This window comes from Macaca nemestrina, chromosome 7 (assembly GCF_043159975.1).
Source record: "Macaca nemestrina isolate mMacNem1 chromosome 7, mMacNem.hap1, whole genome shotgun sequence".
In the NCBI taxonomy this organism is placed as follows: domain Eukaryota; kingdom Metazoa; phylum Chordata; class Mammalia; order Primates; family Cercopithecidae; genus Macaca; species Macaca nemestrina.
This window is the reverse complement of record NC_092131.1, coordinates 1,677,343-1,700,301: the sequence shown is the minus strand read 5'-3', so window position 1 is coordinate 1,700,301 and position 22,959 is coordinate 1,677,343. Positions and strand designations below refer to the sequence as shown.

General features: G+C 56.0%; 4 gene segments (V, D, J or C); all 4 read right to left on the bottom strand.

The window, feature by feature from the left end:
* Window positions 1-22,959, bottom strand: part of LOC112428039 (immunoglobulin heavy constant gamma 2-like) — a 163,762-nt gene that overhangs the window by 139,411 nt on the left and 1,392 nt on the right.
* The window catches only part of LOC105489913 (immunoglobulin heavy constant gamma 1-like), a 100,150-nt gene that overhangs the window by 76,005 nt on the left and 1,186 nt on the right, over window positions 1-22,959 (bottom strand).
* Window positions 1-22,959, bottom strand: part of LOC112428038 (immunoglobulin heavy constant delta-like) — a 28,087-nt gene that overhangs the window by 4,412 nt on the left and 716 nt on the right. Inside the window, 4 exon segments of the C gene segment in view lie at window positions 61-384; window positions 1,122-1,184; window positions 4,639-4,740; window positions 5,218-5,526. Of these exon segments, the coding sequence occupies window positions 61-384; window positions 1,122-1,184; window positions 4,639-4,740; window positions 5,218-5,526 (798 nt within the window).
* On the bottom strand, window positions 13,429-22,723 carry LOC105489908 (immunoglobulin heavy constant mu-like). The segment is given in 5 exon segments: window positions 13,429-13,952; window positions 14,133-14,450; window positions 14,673-15,008; window positions 15,100-15,414; window positions 22,609-22,723. Coding segments are annotated over 4 exon segments (1,128 nt in total).

Here is a 22,959-nt window from a genome sequence, read left to right as displayed (position 1 = left end):
AGGCGTGGGGGTCGGCAGGCTGCGGGCACCCTCATCTCCCCACCTGGGAGCCGGCCTCACCGGGTTCTCTCAGCGCCATCAGCTTCTGGGATGGGAGGCTGGAATGGTTCAGTGTGCAGGTGACGGAGGTCCCCGCATTCCACAAGGACCTGGGTAGGGCCAGGCGGCTGTGCTGGCTCTGGGAGCCGTTGCTGTGCTGCTCCAGTGGCCCCTCCTCCATGCCCCCTTTGGAGACCTTCCCGGCCACCTCCCAGGACAGGTGGGCATCCTGCAGGTCACTGCCCACCACGAAGCAGGTGAAGGTGGCTTTGTCTTGGAACCACAGGTCCTGCAGGGCCGGGGGCAGCAGGTAGACGCCGAGAGGCTGGGTGTGGCTTGGACACTCTGTGGGGGAGACCAAAGGAGAACAGCTGTGGCTGGACCCTCGAGAGCAGCTGGCTCCCGTGCCGGGCGCTGCTCAGAGCTCCACAGCAGCCTCCCCATGAGTGTGGGGCCTGCCTGCATGGCCAGGTGCACCGACCCTGTCTCCAGGAGCTGGGGGGTCCATGGGCAAAGACCCGTTGGGCCATGGGCGGTGCACTCTTGGTCACTGTCTGGCCCCAAGGCTGCTGCCGGCTCTTCCCTGAGCAGACTTGGGGCTTCGTTACTTCCAGAGCTCTCTGCTCTGTGGCTGCCAGGCCGGGACTCATCCACAGGCCGGGTTTTTTTCTGGTGCCGTCTCCCTGCAGGGACTGACTTAACCACTGGGCTCTCCTCCCCCCAGCTTCTGGCCAGGTGTGGCTAGTGGAGGGCACTGGGGAGGTGGCAGTGTGGGGGACACCCTGGTCAGAGGCACAGAGGCTGCCCATGGAGCCTGGGACTCCTCCTCAGCCTGCCCCTGACCCATGTGGCAGAGCCCTCTGAGGGGCTTGAGAGGCCCCACGCTTCTAAGAGCTCCTTCCTCAGTGCTCCCTGAGTTCGGGGGGACTCTGACTGTCCTCGTGGGGGTCCTCAGGGGTCATGAGCTTCTAAGTGTCCAGGGCCCATCCACACAATAGCAATCACTTCTATAGTTTAGGGTGCCAACGGCCAACTAGTTATTGGGTCATAGGTGTTTTGACAACCCAGGGGTCAGAAAAAACCTGGGGTCTTTGTCTCTTCCTCTTGTTGTTCTTTCTCCTCCTCGTCCTCCTTTTCTCTTCTTCCTAAAAATTTTTAATTGACAAAAATTATATATGTTTATCATGTACAACACAATGTTTGAAATATGTGTACATTGTGGAATGGCTAAATCAAGCTAATGACCATGCATTATCTCACATACTTGTCACTTTTTGTGGCAAGAACACTTAAAATCTATTTTCTTAGTGGTTTTCAAGAATACAATCCATTGTTACTAACTACAGTCCCCATGTACAAGGAATGTCCTGAACTAATTCCTCCCAACTGAAGTTTTGTGCCCTTTGACCAACATCTCCGCAGTCACCAGTGCCTGCTCCCTGGCACCCACCTCTCTACTCTCTGCCTCTAAGAATTTGCCTTTTTAGCATTCCAAATGTAAGTGCAATCATGCAGTATTGCTCTTTCTGTGCCTGGCTTATTTCGCTTAGCCTAAATGCCCTTCAGGTTCATCTACATTGTTGCCAATGACAGAATTTCACTCTTTAAAAATTTAAAGGCTGAGTAGTATTCCATTGCGCCCCATATATACCACATTTTCTTTACCCGTGCATATGCTGAGGGTGCTTAGATTGGTTCCATATCTTGGCTTTTGTTACTGGTGCTGCCATGAGCATGAATGCAGATGTCTCCTAAATAGTGACTTCTTGCCCTTTGGCTCTGTCGCCAGCAGTGGGATTACCAGGTGGGACGGTACTTCCATGTTTTGTTTTCTGAGGAACCTCCATACTGTTTTCCAAGATGGCCGTACTAATTACATTCCCACCAATAGTGCACCAGGGTTCCTTTCCTCCACAGCCCCACGAACATATGTTAAGTTCTGTCTTTTTGGTGATAGGAATCCTAACAGCTATGAAATGATATCTCATTATGGTTTTAATCTTAATTCCTCTGAGGGTTAGTGAGGTTGAGCACTTTTTCGTGCATGTATTGGCCATTAAGGTCTTCTTTTCATAAATGTCTACTGAGATACTTCACCCATTTTTAAATTGAGTTATTTGTTTTCTTAGTACTGAGTTGTTGAGTTCCTTATACATTTTGGATATTAGTTCCTTCTCAGTTGTAGGGTTTGCAAAGAATTTTCTCCCATTCCATAGGTTGTCTCTTCACTGTTGATTGTTCCCTCTGCTGTGCAGAAGCTTTGAAGTTTGACGTAATCCCATTTGTGTATTTTTGCTTTGGCTGCCTGAGCTTTTGGGATCATACTGAAAAATTGTTGCTCAGACTAATGTCATGGAGTTTTCTCCCTATGTTTTCTTCTAGTAGCTTTATCTGTTCAGTTAAACCTTTAGACTGTTTTCTTTTTCTTTTTTTTTTTTTTCTTTTTGAGACACAGTCTCACTCTGTTGTCCAGGCTGAAATGCAGTGGCACAATCTCGGCTCCCTGCAACCTCTACCTCCTGGATTCAAGTGATTCTCCTGCCTCAGCTTCCCGAAAAGTTGGGATAACAGGTGTGGGCCACCATGTGCTAAATTTTGTATTTTTAGTAGAGACCAGGGTTTTGCCGTTGGCCAAGCTGGTCTCAAACTCCTGACCTCAGGTGATGCGCCTTGCCTCGGCCTCCCAAAGTGCTGGGGTTACAGGCGTGAGCCACCGGCCTAGACTGTTTTCAATTGATTTTTGTGTAGTTTCAGTGGTCTACACATGGATATCTAGTTTCCCGAACAGCACTATTTATTGAGGAAACTGTCCTCTCCGCATTGTTTTTTCCTGGTGCCTTTGTTGAAAATCAATGGACTGCAAACGTGTAGATTTATTTCTTGGCTCGCTTGTGTGTTCCATGGGTCTGTGTGTCTGTTTTTATGATGTACCATCCTGTTTTGATTACAACTGCTTTACAGTATGTTTTGAATTCAGGTACTGGGATTTTTCCTGCATTGTTCTTTCTGCTCAAAATTGTTTTGGCTTTTGGGGTCTTCTGTGGCTACATATGTGCGTTAGGATGGTCTTTTCCACTTCTGTGAAGAATGTCATTGAAATTTTGGTAGAGACTGCATTGAACTCCTCTTCTTCCTCTTCCCTGTTTTTCTCTCTCCCTCCCCTCTTTCTCTTCCTCCTCCATCCCACTAAAATAAAGACATTTCTAGGCCACACAAAACAGGCCCTGGCTGTATCTGGCCTGTGGGTCACTGTCCACGGGGTCATGCCATAACCCTGGCTGTGTCTGGGTCAATTGGGTCCTCCAGGTGGGGCAGTGCAGACCAGACCTGAGGGCTCAGCTGCTGAGGTCAGCACATCTCAGGCCACCTATGAAGGGTCATCTTTAACTGGATGCTCTCCAGGCCCCAGGGCAGGAGGCCCTCGCCTGTCTGCACCCCGTATTGTTGTGGGAAATTGAGGTGCCAGGAAGTAGCACTGTGGTCTGAGTAAGAGCACTTGGCCATCTTCTTGAAGGCTGCCCAGGGGAAGGCCCCTCCAACAGCAGACAAGGCAGTGGGGTGGGGTGAGTGACTTGGCTCCAGAGCTGGTCGCCAACGCACTCAGCTTGTTTTGTTGCTGAGTCTCTACTGCCCATGAGGAGGGTGGAGAGGGACAAGTGCAGATGCCTGGGTCAGGGAGCAGCTGCCCTCACCTTTCTCACGGGAAGCTCTGGCCCCTGTGCTGTGTCCATCTCCCTGCATGCAATTGACCCACCCCAAGCCTGGGAGCTAGGTATGTTTAGAGATGGGAATGTCGTGTTTCTGCACCTGCAGAGTGGAGGCAGATTCTTGCTCAGGGTGAGGGCACTGTGGCCACTCATCCAGGCAGGGGCCACCATGGCTGTGCCATGCCCTTGTCAGAGCTTGACCCACACCCCAGAGGGTGGGTGAGGGATAGTCATTCTGCCTGTTGGTCCAGCCCACCTACTGCTGCTTCTCCTAACAGCCTCCTGCCTTACTCAGAGAAGGTCAGGCATGTACCTGGGTTCTCCTGAACACTGAACCCATCCCCCCAGCCACATGGACATCTCAGGTGGGTCAGAGTCACAAGCCTCAGACTTCTCAGATAAAGTTCCTGGTGAGGACCCTCTTTCCTTTGCCATTCTGAGGTGGCAGGCAGGGTGAGGGTGAGAAGCAGGCTGGCCATCAGGACCCAACACTTGCAGAGAGCCAGGCCTGGGGCAGGCAGGAGGTGAGGGTCACGGGGAGGGGCTGCTGCAGCCCAAGTCACCTGTGAGTCTGCGAGCCAGACTGCCTCGGCTGGGTGGCTCTATGTGAGGCTGCACTAAGAGCCCATGCCTCAGCCCAGCGAGGCAGAGCTGGGTCCATGGGCCAGGGAGCCGGCTCAGGTCTGCTCTGGGAGTCTGCTGGCTGTTTGGCATCTGCTGTCCCGCAGACTGGCTGGCTGTAGGTGTTTGTTAGAGGTCAGTTCAATGTCCCTTTCCTTACCCAAAGTGTGACTTGGAGACTCAGACAAGGAGTTATGAAGGGCTGCCTGCAGGAGGCAGCTGAGGAATGAGCAGGTAAGTGGGGGTGGGGTGCAGGGAAAGGGCTTCTCACCTGTGTTCCTGTTGGTGGCCGGGGGTCTGGTTGCCTTGGAGAGGCCGCCCTCTGCTTGGGGCTGTACAGTGGGCACTGAGGGGTACTGTGCCTTTGGAGACTCTGAAATCCAAGGAACAGTGCGGGTGAGGGCAGAGGGCATGGATCTGCCCATGCCCTCTGCCCATGCCACAACCCAGAGGCTGGGTTGTGGACAGGTAGGTGGGGGGCACAGGGAGCCAGGCAGGCAGAAGGCAGGGGCCACAGCATGGGGTGGGAGCTTGGCTGTGGGAAGCCCACTCGACAGCCACCTTTGCTGGGCAAGCTGCCTCCGTGCATACTGGGGGAAAGGTCTGGAAGGAAAGGGATCTGAATGTTGGGAGATGGGGCTGCAGAGAGAGGGAGCGGAGGGGCTGAGGGAGAGGGAAGGGGAGGTCCAGTGGGGTGGATACAGGGTAAGGGGGGAAGGATGTACCCCGAGGGGAGAGGTGGGGGTTGCCTCACAGCCCAGCCCTTGCTTCTGTCTTTGTGGTCGGGCCCTGAGTGGAAGGTGCTGGGGATCCTGGGGGACCCTTCTAGGTGCTCTCCGGTGCTACCTACCTGGCCAGCGGAAGGTCTTCTCATTGTTTGTATTGCTGGGGGTGTGCTTCACGGTGCATTTGTACTCGCCTTGGTGCTGTTGGGAGAGGGATGGGGTGGGGGCGAGCTGGCTGCTTGTCGTGTAGCTGCCCTCTCTCTCTGTCTCAGGGAACATAATCTGGTTCTGGATCTCTGTCCCCAGGTGCCAGGTGACAGTCACGGACTTTGGGTTGTACCCAGTTATCAAGCATGCCAGGACCACAGGGCTGTTATCCTTTGGGAGTTGGCACGCTGATGTGATGGGGAACACATCCGGAGCCTTGGTGAATGCTGGAAGACAGACACAGTGGGAGTCTGAGGTTGAAGGCTCTGAGGACAAGGGGCAGGGCAGGGCAGAGGTCCCTGGCAGCAGAATGACAGGGGAGCCAGGGAGAAGGGGTCCAGGAGGAGTTCCCAGGTTGAGCAGGGCTGGCCAGGTGGCCTGTGCACGCGAATGTCCCGACTGCTGCTCCTATCAGCATAACTGAGTGGGACCCGTGGCTTTGCGGACACTGGGCTGCTGTTGCTGAGAGCCCTTGGAAGGGAGAGGTCTTCCTTCCAGAGGCTTTGGTACCCCTCTGGGCATTCCTGGGACCTCCACCTTCCCTGCTACCCCTAGTCTATCTGGGAACCACTTCCCTTAGGCCCCTGAGGGGAGGAGGGGCCCTCAAGCCTGGGAGTAATGGGCCTAGGGCTGTGTGGCCCCCCTGCCCAGGCCTCCAGCCGTGGGTCCTCAGCTGCTCCGCAGGGGCCATGGGGTCCCTGTGGAGGGCCATGCGTCTGGTCCTCTGAGTGGCTCCAGAGGAGCTGGTGGGATTGGATCCTTCTCTCCCTAATACCTGGCCCCAGGGGCTCTGCTGCCTGGGACAAACCCATGAGCTGGCCTGGCCCCTTGTAAGGGGTGTTATTCATGGACAGCAGGCTGTAGGGTGGCAGGTCCCAGAATGTGTGGCTGCCTGCTGGGCTTGGCTCTCAGCCTCACTTTCCTGGAGACCTGGGTACCCAGGGCAGCTGAGCAAGTGCAGAGTTCTTGCCTGGGTCCCTGGTGGGCCCAGGTGCTCCGTCTTAGTCTAACCTTCTACTCACCCTCTGCCTCCACCCACGTCTTCCCACCACCACACTGACTGTCACTGCTCAGGTGGGGCCAGTTGTTCCCGTTCTTCAGCCTGGTACACAAGGTCATCCGGTGTGGCGGTGGCCCCATCCTCCTTCCCTTCTCCCTTGGGGCAGAACCTGCCGCCCTGCTTTCCCAAACACTGGATGACCCTCCTCTTTTCCCCATTTACATCCTTTTTCCTGGGATTTTCTGAGCAGGATTGTCAACCCATTGTCAACCCTCCACATCCTAGGCAGTATTCATGGCCCACCTCAGAGTCTTCCACCTGAACAGAATCTTCCACCTCTGGGGCCTTACCAGAGGCACCTTTAACATTCACATTTCTAGCAACATTCTGTTTATGACAATTTATGTATTCTCTAAGATGACAGACGTTTTCTCTATAGCTCTCCTCTTTCTTTCTGAGCCCCCACCAGGATCACCTTTAATGTCCAAGTTTCTACCAATAGTCTTCAAGGAAACCGAGACTTTTTCTAACATGCACCTCAAAACTCCCTTCCTAATTCCCTTCCTTGAGCCACCTCTTGGACTTCTCTGTGCTATTTTCACTTTTCCCTGAGGTTCTGGGATGTCAGCCCTGCCAGGCCTCCCTCTACAGCACCACTGGTGAGACACGAAGGATGGGTCTTGTTTTGGGTTGAGTTGTGTCTTCAAATAAATGGACGTGTTGAAGCTTTGACCTGTAGGGCCTCAGAATGTGCCCTTCTTTGGAAGTAGACTTTTGCAGATGCAATCAAGTTAAGATGAGGTCACGCTGGAGGCGGGTGAGCCTCTGATCCAATATGGCTGGTGTCCTTATGCAAAGGGGAAACTTAGACAGACATGCACACAGGCAGAATGCCAAATGAAGGTAAAGGTGGAGATGGAGGAGCTGTTTCCAAAAGCCAAAGAACACCAAAGTTTCCCAGCAAACCAACACAATTCAGGACAGAAGCCTGGAACAGGTTCTCCTTGCCAACCCGGAGGAACCAACCCTGCCCACAGCTTGATCTCAGACACCTGGCCTCCAGAAATGAGAGAGAATACATTTCTGTTGTTTCAGCCATGCAGTTGTGGTACTTTGTTACAATAGCTCAAAAGAAAATAAAACAGATTTGGCTTTAGAAGTGGGGTGCTGATTTAATCGATACCTAAAACTGTGGAAATGAATTTGGGATAGGGTAATGTGTAGAGGTGAGAAGAGTTTTGAGGTGCATGTTAGAAAAAGCCTAGGTTTCCTTGAAGACTATTGGTAGAGATTTGGACATTAAAGGTGATCCTGGTAGGGGCTCAGAAAGAAAGAGGAGAGCTATAGAGAAAACGTCTGTCATCTTAGAGAATACATAAATTGTCACAAACAGAATGTTGCTAGAAACGTGAATGTTAAAGATGCCTCTGGTAAGGCAACATGTTATTGAAAATTTGAGGAAAGGTGACCTTTGTTATAGTGGCAAAGGACTTTGCTGAATCACATTCTTTTTACGGTAAGTAGGACTTACAAGTGATGAACTTGGATGTTTAGCTGAGGATATTTCTAAGAAAAGTGTTGAAGGCACAACCTGATTTCTCCCAACTGCTTATAGTAAAATGTGAGAGGAGAGAGATCAGTTGAAGAAGAAAGTGTTCAGTAAACAGGACTCACAACTTGAACAGCTGGCAAATTCTCAGCCTGTCCAATTGTGTGCTCTGGAAACAAGGCCAAGGATGTGTCTGGGCAATAATTTGTTAAAGAGATTGGAATCATGACTTATGGATCCAATCAAACATCTCAGCAGAAACCAGGAGTAGAGATGAGGTTATTGAGGATATAACTGTACAGGGCTCTCTTGTCTGATGACTCGAACCCCGATGAATTTCATGGGAAGCTGACAAGGCTTTTGTGAATTATAAAACAGCAGAAACAATGCCAGGTTGGATGGAAGGGGAAGGAGACCAGACACAATGAAGGAAGGGTGACTTTGAGATCAGAGCCAAGGATGAGGAGGCTGTGGGGGCTCTGACCACCATGGGCCAAGAGCATGGGGTCACCCCAGTGGACCTGGAAGATGGAGCATTGACCCAGGAGGATGAGCCTTGAGTCTTAAATCTAATGCAGTTTTCCCTGCTGGGTTTTGGGCTTGCTTGGGACCCATGGCTCATTACTCCCTTTTGATGTATACCTTTCAGAATGGGAATGTCTATCCTATGCCTGTCCCATCATTGCACTTTGGAAGCAGGTAGCTTCTTGTCCAGTTACAAAGGTCCACAGATGGAGAGGAATTTCACCCCAGAATGAATCTCACCCTGGGTTTCTCCCACACTTGATGCAGGTGATATTTAGCTGAGATTGTGGACTAAGAGTTGGTGCTAGAAGGGGTTAGCCATCTTGGAGATGCTGCTATGGGATTCAGAAGTTTCACATGTGAGAAGGACATGATTATGAGGGGAGCAGAGGCAAAGTGTCATGGGTTAAAGTGTGTTCCCCTATAAATTCATGTATTGAAGTCCTAACTCCCAGGACCTCAGAATGTGACCTTGTTTGGAAACAGTCTTTGCAAGTGCAATCAAGTTCAGATGAGGTCACCCTGGAGTAGGGTGAGCCTCTGATCTGATATGACTGCTGTCCTCATCAAAAGGGGGAATCTGGGCACAGACAGCACGTGGGGAGAATGCCCTGTGAAGATGGCGCTGCTTCCACAAGCCAGGAGCAGCAGAGATGGCCGGGAACGCCCAGCAGCCAGGAGAGAGCCTGGGACAGAGTGTCCCGTCACACAGAGGAGTCAGCCTCACCGAGGCCTCCATCCCAGATGCCCGGCCTCCAGAACCGAGACAGAATAAACTTCTGTTGTTTAAGCCACACAGTCTGGGGTGCTGTGTTGCCAGGGCCACAGCTAATGGATATGGGTGTTGTTCTGAGCTGCCAGCCCCACGGCCTGCACGAGGCCTCCCTGCCCGAGCCCAGCACAGTCTCCCTAGCCCCCTGGGTGTGCCATGGGCAGTGTGGGACCCCTCACTCCGTCCTCCCCCGGCATGGGAGGTTGAGCCCATGGTAAACTATATGGGGTGAAGCTGGAGCCGGAGGCTAGGAGACAACTGGGAGCCCACAGCCGGAGGATGGATTTCCCCAGGGACCCACATGTGCATCTCTACCTGCCTCCTAGACATTCTCTCTGAGGGCAGGGCTGGTGCCAACTCGGGGATCCAGCAGGGTCACAAGGGCGAGCCAGGTCCTTGTGGAGAGCACAGTGGGAGGGACACAAGTTGTACCCAGCAGCCCCCAGATGTCCGTGACAGCTGGCTCAGAGCAAGTGCCAGGCTGCTCCTCAGAACCTGAAATGGCCTCCTTCTGGGCCCCCAGCTTTTGAGCCCTCCCAAGACGCCATCCTGGATGCTTCCTCCAGTACACTTCTATGGCCTTGGGGTCTGCCCAGTCCTCCGGCCTGGTCCTTTCCCCTCAACCACCTGACTCCAGCCTGGTCTCACAACCACTGCTGTCCTTGACTTTGCCATGGACTGTGGGTCACCTCTGGCTGGCTGCACCATGGCCAAGTGAGCCCCCTGGCATGAGCCTCCAACTTCTGCTTGGCTGCCATCTCTGAAAAAGTCCCCTGTTCTTTGATCCTGCTCCTACCAACCTGGGGAGTCATTTTTTGGCACTGCCCAAAGCCTGACCACCACCTGCCCATCTTCAGGGTGATGGTGGAGACTTACCCTCCCCACCATGTATTCCCTAATGGTTCCTAAGGACCACACGGTCATGCCCCCCAGTCCTCACCCACAAGGGGATAACATTGGGAGCCTGAGCATCTGGGAAATGATGAGGCCCTCGTGATGGGCTTAGCGCCCGTATGAAAGAGACCCCGAGAGCTCCTTCACCCACTTCTGCCGCGTGAGGATGCAGTGAGAAGGTGCGTATCTGAGCCGGGAACTGGCCTTCACTAGACGCTGAAGTTGCCGGCGCCTTGATCTTAGACTTCCAGCCTCCAGAGCTGTGGGAGGCAAATGTCTATTGCTCAAGCTTCCCAGCCGATAGTGTTTTGTGATAGTCGCCCAATTGGAGTAAGACACTGCGTCACCCAAAATTTTTGCTCCAACTTCCACACCCCTGCCACGGGCGTGGCTGCAGCCAACCCACCCCTGTGCTTCTGTGGGGTGCAGGAGGCCCCCACACTGTGCAGACAGGGCCACCTGCTCTCGGGGGCTCAGCCCATGCCTCCTGGATCCTGGTGGCATGCACCAGACGTCACGAAGGTTTGGGGCAAGGCCAAGACCTATCTGGGCTTGCTAGGAACGGCGGCAAGGTGACCCGGGCAGTTATAGGCTCGTGGAGCACACACAGAGGCCGCCGAGGCCTGAGCCCCAGTCTCCCAATTCAGGCTGTGCTTGGGGGACCAGGCCTGGAGTCCTCTCCTGCTCAGTTGCCCTCCTTCCATCAGGCTGGGCATGCCCCGAGTCTGAGTCTGGACCACCTGCTCCTGCGGCCCCTTTCCTGGGCACATGGCTTTCCTCGAAACCCCCTGCACTGACCCAGCGCTCTTTTCCACAGCTGCCTTTGAGATGCCCTTGAGAAGCATGAAAGTTTTGAAAAAGAAACAAAAACCCTCACGAGAAAGCAGTTTCATGGATAAAATGTGCATATTTATTTCAGGGCAACAAGCGTATACACAGCAAAGCGGTGTGGGGTGGAGCCCCCCGTCGTGGTCCGCACGCCAGCCCGCCCCTGCCTCTCTAGAAGGAAGCCTGTGTTAGAGCACATAGCTGGAGGCCGGGCAGGGAAGAGAAACACGCGCCAACAGGCCACGCAGGCCGAGACCCCAGACCCGGAGGCAGCGCCCCTTTGAGTTCCTGTCTCTGGTTTCCGATGTTCTTCTGTTGGGATCATTTCACCTGCGGGCAACAGAGACAGGGTGAAGTGCTTTCCCCATGGTTGGGAAGGGAGCTGGGGCAGAGGTGACCCAGCGGGGTGGTATGGGGGCCTCCGGGGTAGACGTCCAGCCCAGGCTGCTCCCCGGGCTCCATGCTCCTCGGGTCCCACACTCCCCCTGTGCCCTCATCCCTGTGCCACAGCCGTGCTACCTTGAACAAGGTGACAGTGGTACTGTAGAAGAGGCTCAAGAGGAAGAGGACGATGAAGGTGGAGGCAGTGGCCCACAGGTTCTCAAAGCCCTCCTCGTCAGCACTCACCTCCCCCTCTGCAGGAGACACAGCACAGGGGAATAGGGTCAGGCTGGGGTGGCACCCAGCAAAGCCTGCCCCTGGGGCCCATCCTCTAAGCCTACCCTTGGCCCCGAGGCTGTGCTACACCCGGGGCGGGGGCAGGGAGAGCAAGTGCAGGGGGGCTTGGGCACTGTTCAGGGTCTGGGCTGGGTCCCTGAAAGCCTGATGCAGCGGGGGCACAGGCGGAGGCTGGGCAGGGCTGGGACCCTGAGGTCTCTTCCCAGGAGCCCTGGGGTGGCGGAGAGAGCGTGGGGGATGCAGCACACAGACACAGGCGGGGGCCGGAGGTTGGGGCCCTAGCGGAGCGGCGGCCAGCATGTCCTCACTCTCCTGGAGGGGGAAGCAGGGGGTGTGGCCCTGCCCTTGTGCTGTGGGGGTGGGCAGGTGGGAGGACTAAGCTGGGAGGTGCCCGATCTTCACCCCCTCCCCAAGGCCCTGACTCTCCAGCTCCCTTTTGGAGCAGAGTCTTCGTGGGGACATCCTGGCAGACTTGTCCTACCCTGCCAGGACCCAGGGGGCAGACGGAGACCTGAGCTCCACAGTGGAATGAGGACATTCGGGGGGCTACATCCCCTGCACAGATGGGCCCCTGGAGACACCTGGAGCCCAGGACCCCAAAGGGCCAAGAGTGTGGTGGGGACTCCCCAGTTAGGGACAGCACTGTGTGTTGGGTGTGGAGACCTCACTTGGGCCCTGCCTTCCCTGCTTGGGCTCGGTCCTTCCTGGGCTGCTGCTGTCTGACCTCGCCTGCTCCCTGCTGTGGGCTGGGGAGCAGGTGGTCTTTGCAGGGGCAGACTCGCTCCAGCTCATCTCCTGAGGCCTCCTGTAAGAGGAACAGCCACCAGAGCAGCCGCCCTGCCCTCTGGGCCCATGCTTAGTCACTGCCTGCCCTCAGCACATGGCACAGGCCCTGGTTCTGCTCACCGGTGGGTGTGGGGCTATCTACTGCCTTCATCAAGAGCCTGGCCTCAGCAGGGTTCACATGCTATCCCTGGGGCCGCTGCTCCCCAGGTAGAGTCCAAGCTGGGTGCCACGGCAGCACCTCCAAGCAGAGACAGAAGGACAAGCAGAGCCTGGGCCCAAAGCCCCGGGGCCAGCATAGCACAGAGAGCAAACTGCTGCAGGGACAGAGTGTATGACAGGGCACCGGGAGAATGCGGGCGGAGGCTGGCCAGCATGTGCACATGTTGTATCTGTGGGTGTGTGCATGTCTGTGTGCACGTGTCCGTCTGTTGTGTGCCTGTGGGTAGACATGCGTGTGTCCACGTGTTAGTGTATGCACGTGCTCCTGCGTGTCTGTCGGTGTGTCTGTGTGTGTGCACGTGTCCATGTACTTGTGTCTGTGTGTGTGTGCATGCACCTGTGTGTTTGTGGATGTGTGTCTGTGTGTGTATGCCTCTGTGCTAGTGTGTCTGTGTGTGTGCACGTCCTGCACATGTATGTGTCCATGTGTGCATATGTCCATGTGTCCATGCCTGTAGTTAGTGTTCTCTTTGTGTGCCTGTGCATGGTTGTACATGTGTGTCCACGTATGTTTGTGTATGCATGTGTCCATGTCTGTGTATGTGTGTGCCCATGGGTTAGCACATCTCTGTGTGTCCATGTGTCTGTGTGTATCCGTGTCTGTCCATGTGTGTCCACACATGCCTGTGTGCTGCCTGTATACGTGTGGCCTTGCTTTCAGCTTTCTTCCTGGAAGCAGTAGGAGGAATGGCAAGTCTGAGGTCAGCCTGCTGTGAGCAGCTGCAGGGAGTTCAGGGGTTTCTAGAAGCCACTGTGGCACGCAGGTGGGTGAGGCAGGGGTGGAGGCTGTGGAGGAAGGTGGTGTGTAGGGGAGGTGCAGAGTGGGTGCAGCACAGCCACCACCCCAGCAGGCTAGAGCATTGTGCACTCAGGACCAGTATCTTTTGAATGGATCTTTTTATTTCTAATTTTATAAGATGCAACATCTCACCCCGTTGACATGGTTAGTTTGCGTGCACACACACAGGGTGGCCGGCCGCCCTGAGCCTGTGGGCAGGCCAGCAGGGTCAGTAGCAGGTGCCAGCTGTGTCGGACATGACGAGGGACACGTTGTACAGGGTGGGTTTACCGGTGGACTTGTCCACGGTCCTCTCGGTGACCCTGTTGGGCAGGGCCTCATGGGCCACGACGCAGGTGTAGGTCTCCCCCGTGTTCCAGTCCTCTTCAGACACGGTCAGGATGCTGTGGGCGAAGTACCGGCCTGGGGCCTGGGGCTCAGGCATTGGGGCACTGGTCACATACTTCTCCGGGGACAAAGGCTGCCCCCTCTGCATCCACTGCACGAAGATGTCCGCGGGAGAGAAGCCCGTCACCAGGCAGGTGATGGTGGCCGACTCCCGCAGGTTCAGCTGTTCCCGGGCTGGTGGCAGCAAGTAGACATCGGGCCTGTGCATGGCCACCCCTGTGAGAAGAGATAGTGGTGAGGGCAGGGCAGTGAGGGGACCGGCCTGTGGGCTGGGGGCAAGTCCCCTTTTCCCCAGTTGCCCAGACAACGGGGGAGTGAGGGGTGCTCTCCACCATGCCCCAGAGGCCAAGGGAGGGTCCCAGGGAGTGCAGGAAGAGGGGCAAGAGTGGGGCCTACCCTTGGGCCTGGAGATGGTCTGCTTCAGCGGCGAGGGCAGGTCCGTGTGGGTCACGGTGCACCTGAACCTCTCCCCGGAGTTCCAGTCGTCCTCGCAGATGCTGGCCTCACCCACAGCGCTGAAGGTGCCATTGGGGTGGCTCTCGGAGATGTTGGTGTGGGTTTTCAGAGCTTCGCCATTCTGGCGGGTCCAGGTGATGGTCACACTGTCGTAGGTGGCCAGGTCTGTGACCAGGCAGGTCAACTTGGTGGACTTGGTGAGGAAGATGCTGGCAAAGGATGGGGGGATGGCGAAGACCCGGATGGCTGTGTCTGGATCTGAAGTCAAGAGAAGGGAGTCAGAGGTGGGGCAGGTGTGGATGCGGGCGGAGGCGTGGTTCCCACCCAAAGAGTAGCAACAGCCTCTGCCGAGCCCCTGCCCTTGGCCGCTCTGGGAAGCCAAGGCTCAGGGAGCAGACGGCTGCGTCTGGGTGGTGAATGCCAGACCCAGGTGGACCCCTGTGTGTCGGTGGGTGCCGCCCTCGGGGACAGGTCACTCACTGGGGCAACACACGGAGGACACGTTCTTCTGGAAGGTCAGGCCCCTGTGATCCACGCGGCAGGTGAACACGCTCTGGCTGAGCCAGTCTGTCTCGCTGACGGTCAGTGTGCTGGTCACCTTGAAGGTTGTGGGCCCAGACTCTTTGGCTTCAGCCTCCACCCGGTCCGTGGTGATGCCAGACCCCACCTGCTTCCCCTCGCGCAGCCAGGACACCTCAATCTGCCGGGGGCTGAAACCTGTGGCCTGGCAGATGAGCTTGGACTTGCGGGGGTTGCCGACGAAGCCGTCTCGGGGTGGGACGAAGACACTCACGTTGGGAGGCCGCTCGGCAACCACTGCAGTGAGGGACACACATCAGCTCGGTGCCCGCCACTCCCGCCCCCTTTGGCTCCCTCTCTGCCCCTGGTGGGTGGGCCCCGCCCTCACCTGGAAGAGGCACGTTCTGTTCTTTGTTGCCATTGGGGTGCTGGACTTTGCATACCACGTGTTCGTCTGTGCCCTGCATGACGTCCTTGGAAGCTAGCAGCACCTGCGAGGTGGCCGCGTACTTGTCCCCTGTCAGGACTGATGGGAAGCCCCAGACGCCTTTGCTGATGTCAGAGTTGTTCTTGAATTTCCAGGAGAAAGTGATGGAGTCGGGAAGGAAGTCCTGTGCGAGGCAGCCAACGGCCACTTCGTTTGTATCCAACGGGGCATTCTCACAGGAGACGAGGGGGAAAAGGGTTGGGGCGGATGCACTCCCTGAGGACCCGCAGGACAAAAGAGAAAGGGAGGGGTGAGGAGCTGCCTCCTTGTGCCCTGCCTGTCGGGGCTGAGTGGCGTTCTGAGTGGCCCTCTCTACTTGTGTCCCACTGTGGCTGCCCCACCAAAGCCAAGGCCACCTGCAGGCCTCCAAAGCCCAGATTATCATGGCTAACGGGTGGTGGGGCCGTGGCGAGGCCTCGGGTCTTTGTCCAAGGCTGTCGGGGCTGCAGGCCTCAGCCCGTCCTGCTGCAGGGCCCAGCGCTGAACACCTGGGCAGACCTGGGGTCTCCTGGAGCAGGTGGAGCCGCCCCTGCCACCATTCAGTTGGCTGCACTCTGAGGCCTGCCTGCCCCTGGCTCCCTGCTCAGAATGGCTGAGGGCTCAGGTTTGGGTGGACCAGGCCTGCTTTCCCCTGAGGCAGCAGCAGGTAGGTGCTGCACACACTCAGCTCCCAGCACATGCAGCTGGAGGGCCCAGGTTGCATACCTGAATGGGAAGCCTGGAGCCACACACCCTGCAGGCAGCCAATAGAGAGCTTGGTCCCTCCAACCCAGCTTATGCTGCCCCCATCTCAGCCACACTCCAGCTACCCTGAAGTCTCCCCAGGCAGACAACCCAGGCCTGGGAGTGAGTATAGGGATGGTGGATGTGATGGGGAACGCAGTGTAGACTCAGCTGAGGCTATCCATCTGTGTCCGACAAGATCATGAAGACTGGCCCAGTGCCATGTCTTCCAGTTCATCCCAGCCCAGGCCAGCTCAATCCAGCTCAGCCAAGCCCATCTCAGCAAAGCCAAGCTCAGCTCAACCCAACTCAGATGAGCTCAGACCAGCTCAGCCCAGCCTAGCTGAGCTCAGACCACCTAAGACCATCTCAGCTCAGCCCAGCTAAGCCCAGTATAGCCCAGCCCAGTTAAGCACAGTTCAACACAGCCCAGCTCAGCACAGTTCAGCCCAGCTCAGCACAGCCCAGCTCAGCCCAACCCAGCCCAGCCCAGCTCGCTCAACCCAGCTCGGCTTAGCCCAGCCCAGCCCAGCTCAGCTCAACCTAGCCTGGCTCAGCGCGGCCTGGCTCAGCGCGGCCTAGCCCAGCCTGGCTCGGCTCAACCCAACTGAGCTCAGCCCAGGTCAACCTGGCTCAACTCAGCCCAGCCCAGCTCCGCTCAACCCAGCCCAGCTCAGCCCAGCTCAGTCCAGCCCAGCCCGGACCAGCTCAGCTCAGCCCAGCTCAGTTCAGCTCAGCTCAGCCCAGCCTAACTTGGCTCAACCCAGCTCAGCTCAGCTCAGCCCAGCCCGGACCAGCTCAGCTCAGCCCAGCTCAGTTCAGCTCAGCTCAGCTCATCGCAGCCCAGCCCAGCCCGGTTCAGCTCAACCCAGCTCGGCTCAGCCCAGGTCAGCCTGGTTCAACTCAGCCCAGTCCAGCCCAGCTCAACCCAGCTCTGTTCAACCCAGTCCAGTTCAGCCCAGTTCAGCCCAGCTCAGCCCAGCTCACCCCAGCTCAGCCTAGTTTGGCTCAACCCAGCTCGGTTCAGCCCAGCCTGGACCAATTCAGCTCAGCCCAGCTCAGCCCAGCCCAGCCCAGCCCAGCACAGCACAGCACAGCTCAGTCCAGTTCAGCCCAGCACAGCCCAGTTTAGCTCAGCTCAGCTCAGCTCAGCCCAGGTCAGCCCAGCACAGCCCAACCCAGCTCAGCTCAGCTCAGCTCAACCCAACCCAGCTCAGCTCAACCCAACCCAGCCCAGCTCAGCCCAGCTCAGCTCAGCCCAGTTCAGCCCAGCTCAGCTCAGCCCAGCCCAGCCCCACTCAGCCCAGCCCAGCCCAGCCCCACTCAGCCCAGCTCAGCCCAGCTCAGCCCAGCTCAGCCCAGCTCAGCCCAGCTCAGCTCACCTCAGCTCAGCTCAGCCCAGCCTAGTTGAGCTCAGCTCAGCTCAGCTCAGCCCAGTCCAGGTCAGGTCAGCCCAGCCCAGCCCAGGTCAGCTCAGCCCAGTCCAGGTCAGGTCAGCCCAGCCCAGCCCAGCCCAGCCCAGGTCAGCTCACCTCAGCTCAGCTCAGCCCAGCCCAGCCCAGCTCAGCTCAGCTCACCTCAGCCCAGCCCAGCCCAGCCCAGCACAGCTCAGCTCAGCTCAGCTCAGCTCAGCTCAGCCCAGCCCAGCCCAGCCCAGCCCAGGTCAGTTAAGCTCAACCCAGATCATCCCAGCTCAGCTCAGCTCAGCCCAGCTCGGCTCAGGCCAGCTCAACCTGGCCCAGCCCGGTCCAGGTCAGCCCAGCCCGTACTGCCCAGCCCAGCTCATCCTGGTTCAGCTTAGCTTGACTGAGCTCAGCCCAGGTCCGCTCAGCCCAGCCCAAATCAGCTCAGCCCAGCCCAGCTCATCCCAGCTCAGCCCAACACATCCCGCTTCAGCTCAGTTCAGCTCAGCCTAGGTCAGCTCAGTTGAGGTCAGCTCAACTCAGCCCAATCCAACCTGACTGACCCCAGCGAAGCCCAGCTCACCCTAGCTCAGCTTAGCTCAGCCCAGCCCAGCCCAGCTCAGATCAGCCCAGCCCAGCTCAGATCAGCCCAGCCCAGGTTAGCTCAGCCCAGCTCATCCCTACCCAGGTTAGCTCAGCCCAGCTCATCCCTACCCAGGTTAGCTCAGCCCAGCTCATCCCTACCCAGGTTAGCTCAGCCCAGCTCATCCCTACCCAGGTTAGCTCAGCCCAGCTCATCCCTACCCAGGTTAGCTCAGCCCAGCTCATCCCTACCCAGGTTAGCTCAGCCCAGCTCATCCCTACCCAGGTTAGCTCAGCCCAGCTAAGCTCAACTCGGCTCAGCTCAGCCTAGCTTGGCTCAGCCCAACACAGCACGCTCAATCCGGTTCAGCTCGGCTCAGCCTGGTTCAGCTTGGCTCAGCCCAGTTCAGCCCGGCCCAGCCCAGCTCAGCACGGCCCAGCCCATCTCAGCGCGGCCCAGCCCAGCTCAGCTCCGCTCAGCTCATCTCAGCTCAGCTTAGCCTAGCCTTGCTCAACTCAGCTCAGCTCAGCCCAGCTCAGCCCAACCCAGCCCAGCAAAGCATAGCTCAGCCTAGTTCAGCCCAGCATAGCTTAGCTCTTAGTTCTCTAGCAGGCTTAGCTCTGCTCAGCTCAGCCCAGCTCAGCCCAGCCCTGGTTAGCTCAGCCCAGCTAAACTCAGCTCGGCTCAGCTCTGATGAGCTCAGCCCAGCTTGGGTCAGCCCAACACAGCCTGCTCAGCCCAGCCCAACCTAGCTCAGCTCAGCTCAGCCCAGCCCAGGTTAGCTCAGCCCCAGCCCAGGTTAGCTCAGCCCAGCTCAGCCCCTGCCCCGGTTAGCTCAGCCCAGCTAAGCTCAACTCAGCTCGGCTCAGCCTAGCTTGGCTCAGCCTGGTTCAGCTCAGCTCAGCCCAGCCCAGCCCAGCCCAGCCCAGCTCAGCCTAGCCCAGCCCAGCTCAGCCTAGCCTTGCTCAGCTCAGCCTAGCCTTGCTCAGCTCAGCTCAGCTCAGCCCAGCCCAGCCCAGCTCAGCCTAGCCTTGCTCAGCTCAGCTCAGCTCAGCCCAGCTCAGCCCAGCCTAGCCCAGCCCAGCCCAGCCCAGCAAAGCATAACTCAGCCCAGGTCAGCCCAGCATAGCATAGCTCAGCTCAGCCCAGCTCAGCACAGCTCAGCCCTGCCCGGCTCAGCCCAGCTTAGTGCAGCCCAGCCCAGCTTAGCTCAGCTAGTGCAACTTAGCCCAGCTCAGCTCAGCTCAACCCAGCTCAGCTCAGCGCAGTTCAGCCTTGTTTAGTCTAGGTCAGCTTAGGTCAGTTTTGCCCATCCAAGGCCATTTCTGAAAGCTGGATGGAGTTGTCATGGCTGGAAACGGTCAGCCCACCAGACCTGCTTGTCTCAGCTAAGGCCGTCTCATTGCTAGGTTCCTGCACAGGCCGGCTTTCATCTTTTGTCTCCCTCTACTTGATACCCCAGTTTCCTGCAGTCCTGCCCTAGCACCACCTGGGTTTTGGTTCCAAAGCAGTACCAATCATTACCACCCTCCACTACCTGGGTGGAATATTTCTTTGCTGCTTTAAAGTTATTAGAACATCTTCAGAATTAGACCGAGAATTTAGGAGCCTGTACTGTGATAAAAATGAGGAGCTCCCCTTGCTCTAGAATCGGCAGCATAGCTTCTGCACCGAGAGGAGGGTACTGAAATGCTCAAAGCCTCCACCTTCTCAGAGCATCTCCTCCCTTCTGAGTCTGAAATAAACCCCTGCCTTTAAATTCCCTCTAGATAACAGTCATCATTGGAAACAACCAAGAAATGCATTTTATCTGAATTTGCCACTTAAAATTCTGCCATTTACCGCAAATCGCTTTGGAAGGCATGGGCTACTTTCAAGGGCGCGATGACCTAAGTCAATGATTTAGACAAGGGCGATGCCAGTGGGGCTGAAGCATCATGACTCATGCCATCCGCATTCAGAGGTTGCGAAAGAGCTCGGGTGACCTCTCCTTCAAATGGGCTTTAGGGAAAGTTAAATGGGAGTGACCCAGACAATGGTCAGTCAAAAGACTCACACGAATGAGTCTCCTGCTCTTCATCAAGCAAAGACCAATTCCCCTTCTAGTGCAAATAAGACATCAAATACAAAGGTTTAAGAGAAGCGAATGCAGCAGCGGCGGCTGCCTGTCTCTTACCATGTCGGGTGTGTAGTCACTGCGAGCCTTGCAAGGCTTTGGCATGGAATCATTCCTCCAAGTCCATTAACAAGGGCTGGGTCCTGAGCAGCCAGTTGGCCTGGTGGCAGAAGCCACGCATCCCAGCTCTGGGTAGTCCGGGGAGACCCAAAGCCCAGCCCGGGCCTGGCAGGCAGCCTCCCAGAGCCTCCGCTAGGCCAGTCTGGCTGAAGCCGAATCGGTGATTCCGAACAGAACCCGTCCTTCTAAGGTGTCTCCACAGTCCTGTCTTCAGCACTATCTGACTGAGTTTTCTCTTAAGCCACAAACTAACATGTTTAACTGAAATAATTCAGGATAATGATGCATATTTTACCTAAAACTTATCCTAAAGTGAGTAGTTGAAAAGTGGTCTTGAAAAACAACTAAAATGAAGGCCACTCTATCAGAATATCAAAGTGTTTCTCCTTAATCACAAAGAGAAAACGAGTTAACCTAAAAAGATTGTGAACATAGTTATTATAAAAATAATGCTCTGAGGTATTGAAAACGTGTTTGAGATTAATTATCACATGAAGGGATAACAGACTAATTTTAAAAGTTTTTTGAATGCAGTCATAAACTCTCCCTAAGACTGTTTAATTTCTTAAACATCTTACTGTAAAAATGAATGCAGTTTAGAAGTTGATATCCTGTTTGCACAAACTAGCAGTTGATAAGCTAAGATTGGAAATGAAATTCTGATAGTTAAAAAAAAAGAGCCTTTCCAGTTTCGGTCAGCCTTGCCTTATTTTAGAAACGCAAATCGTCCAGGTGTTGTTTTGCTCAGTAGAGCACTTTCAGATCTGGGCCCAGGCGAAACCACCTCTTCACAACCAGAAGTGATAAATTTACCAATTGTGTTTTTTTGCTTCCTAAAATAGACTCTTGCGGTGACCTGCTTCCTGCCACCTGCTGTGGGTGCCCAAGACCCCCATGCAGCCATCTTGACTCTAACTCATCATCCGCTCCCAGCTTCACTCAATTAATTAAAAAAATAAACTTGATTTATGATGCTCAAAACTCAGTCCTGCATCAGAGCCGACAGCACTGTGCTAGTATTTCTTAGCTAAACTTACTTTGGCCCTAATTCCAGAGACATACCACTCATGGGTGTTAATCAAATGATAAGAATTTCAAATACTTAGACAGTTAAAAAAATTAATATACTTCAAAATCTTTCACATTTTTAAGTCATAATTGTCTTAACCATTTTTCTCTGGAGCCACTTCAAACATATCCTGTCTTTTAACATTTAATAAGCACGCCTCTTAAGATGAACAATCCTTTTCTCTTGGAAACCAACTTCAGGGCACTGAGCTCCTGGGGCCTCCCTAAGCCTCTGTCAGGACAGCAGCCACCCTTTCTGGACTACCCGTGCCCCGACCCTGCTCTCATCAAGACCAAGGCTACGCATCCGTCCTGGCTGGATTCACCCACTCTGACAGTTCTCTTTCCAGCCAACAAAGAATTTAAGATGCAGGTTGGCACACAGCGCACCTCATAATTCTAAAGAAAATGTTTCATGATTCGCTGTGTGTGCAGCGATCTTGCAGTCCTACAGACACCGCACCTGAGACACATTCCTCAGCCATCACTAAGACCCCTGGTTTGCTCTGGCATCTCGTCCAAATGTGGCTCCCCAAGCCCCCAGGCTCAGTTACTCCATCAGACACATCCAACCTAAGTCCCATTTTCCAAAGGCATCGGAAAATCCACAGAGGCTCCCAGATCCCCAAGGCACCCCAGTGCCCGTCCCTTCCTGGCCAGTCCGCCCAGGTGCCCTTGGAACATGTCCCGAGGACCAGCCTGCAATGCTCAGAAAACCCCACAGGCAATAGCAGAAAACAAAGGCTCTAGAGTGGCCATTCTTACCTGAGGAGACGGTGACGACGGCCCCTTGGCCCCAGGAATCCAAACCGTAGTAATCACAATGGCAGAATGTCCATCCTCACCCCACAAAAACCCTGGGCGCCCGGCTCGCGTTGTTCCCAGCCACCCAGAGACCTTCTGTCTCCAGGCGTCACATGGAAGCCGACTGTCCGTGTCCCTGTCCTGCCGTTCTCATGGAACCCTCCGCTGGCCTCCCACGTACCCCACATTCTGGCCTGACCCCTCAGAAGCCAGACCACTGTCGGCCTGGGACATCCAACTGCAAGCAGACGGCTGACAAGTCACCCCCAGGAGTCCAAACACCCCGGCAGGCACCCATCCCAGAGAGCGGGTGCCTTGGAGCGGGACAGAGTCCTACCACACAATCGTCACCACAGCCCCTGAGAATGCTCCAAATGAAGCAGAGAGTGGTCACCCCAGACCAGCCAAAGGAACCCCCCAGCTGCCGACATCTGTGGCTGGACTTGGGGAGGAGACGCTGGGTTCCCATTTGAAGGGACCCTCTCCCTGGCTTTCTTTCCTGACCTCCAAAGTGCCTCCAGGCCTCTGACCCTGAGACCCCGGCAAGCCGAGTCTCCCTAAGTGGACTCGGAGAGGGGGTGGTGAGGACTCACCTGAGGAGACGGTGACCAGAACTCCCCGGCCCCAGACATCGAACCAGTTGTCACATTGTGACAACAATGCCAGGACCCCAGGCAAGAACTGGCACCCGCTAAGTCCCTGGGACCCTCTCAGACGGAGCCCGTGGAGGGCCCAGGGGTTGTTGGGCTAAGGGACCCCAGAGGCCCAGGGTGGCCCTGACACAGAGAGACCCCTGCTGCTGGGCTCAGGAGGAGGGAGCGTCTGGAGCCCTTGCCCCTTGTCTGTGTGGCCGCTGTTGCCTCAGGGCGTCCTCCTGAGCCCCCCAGGTTGCTCCAGGGCTTTCTTGGCAGGAGACCCAGGCACACTTGTTTTCCCCCCAAAAT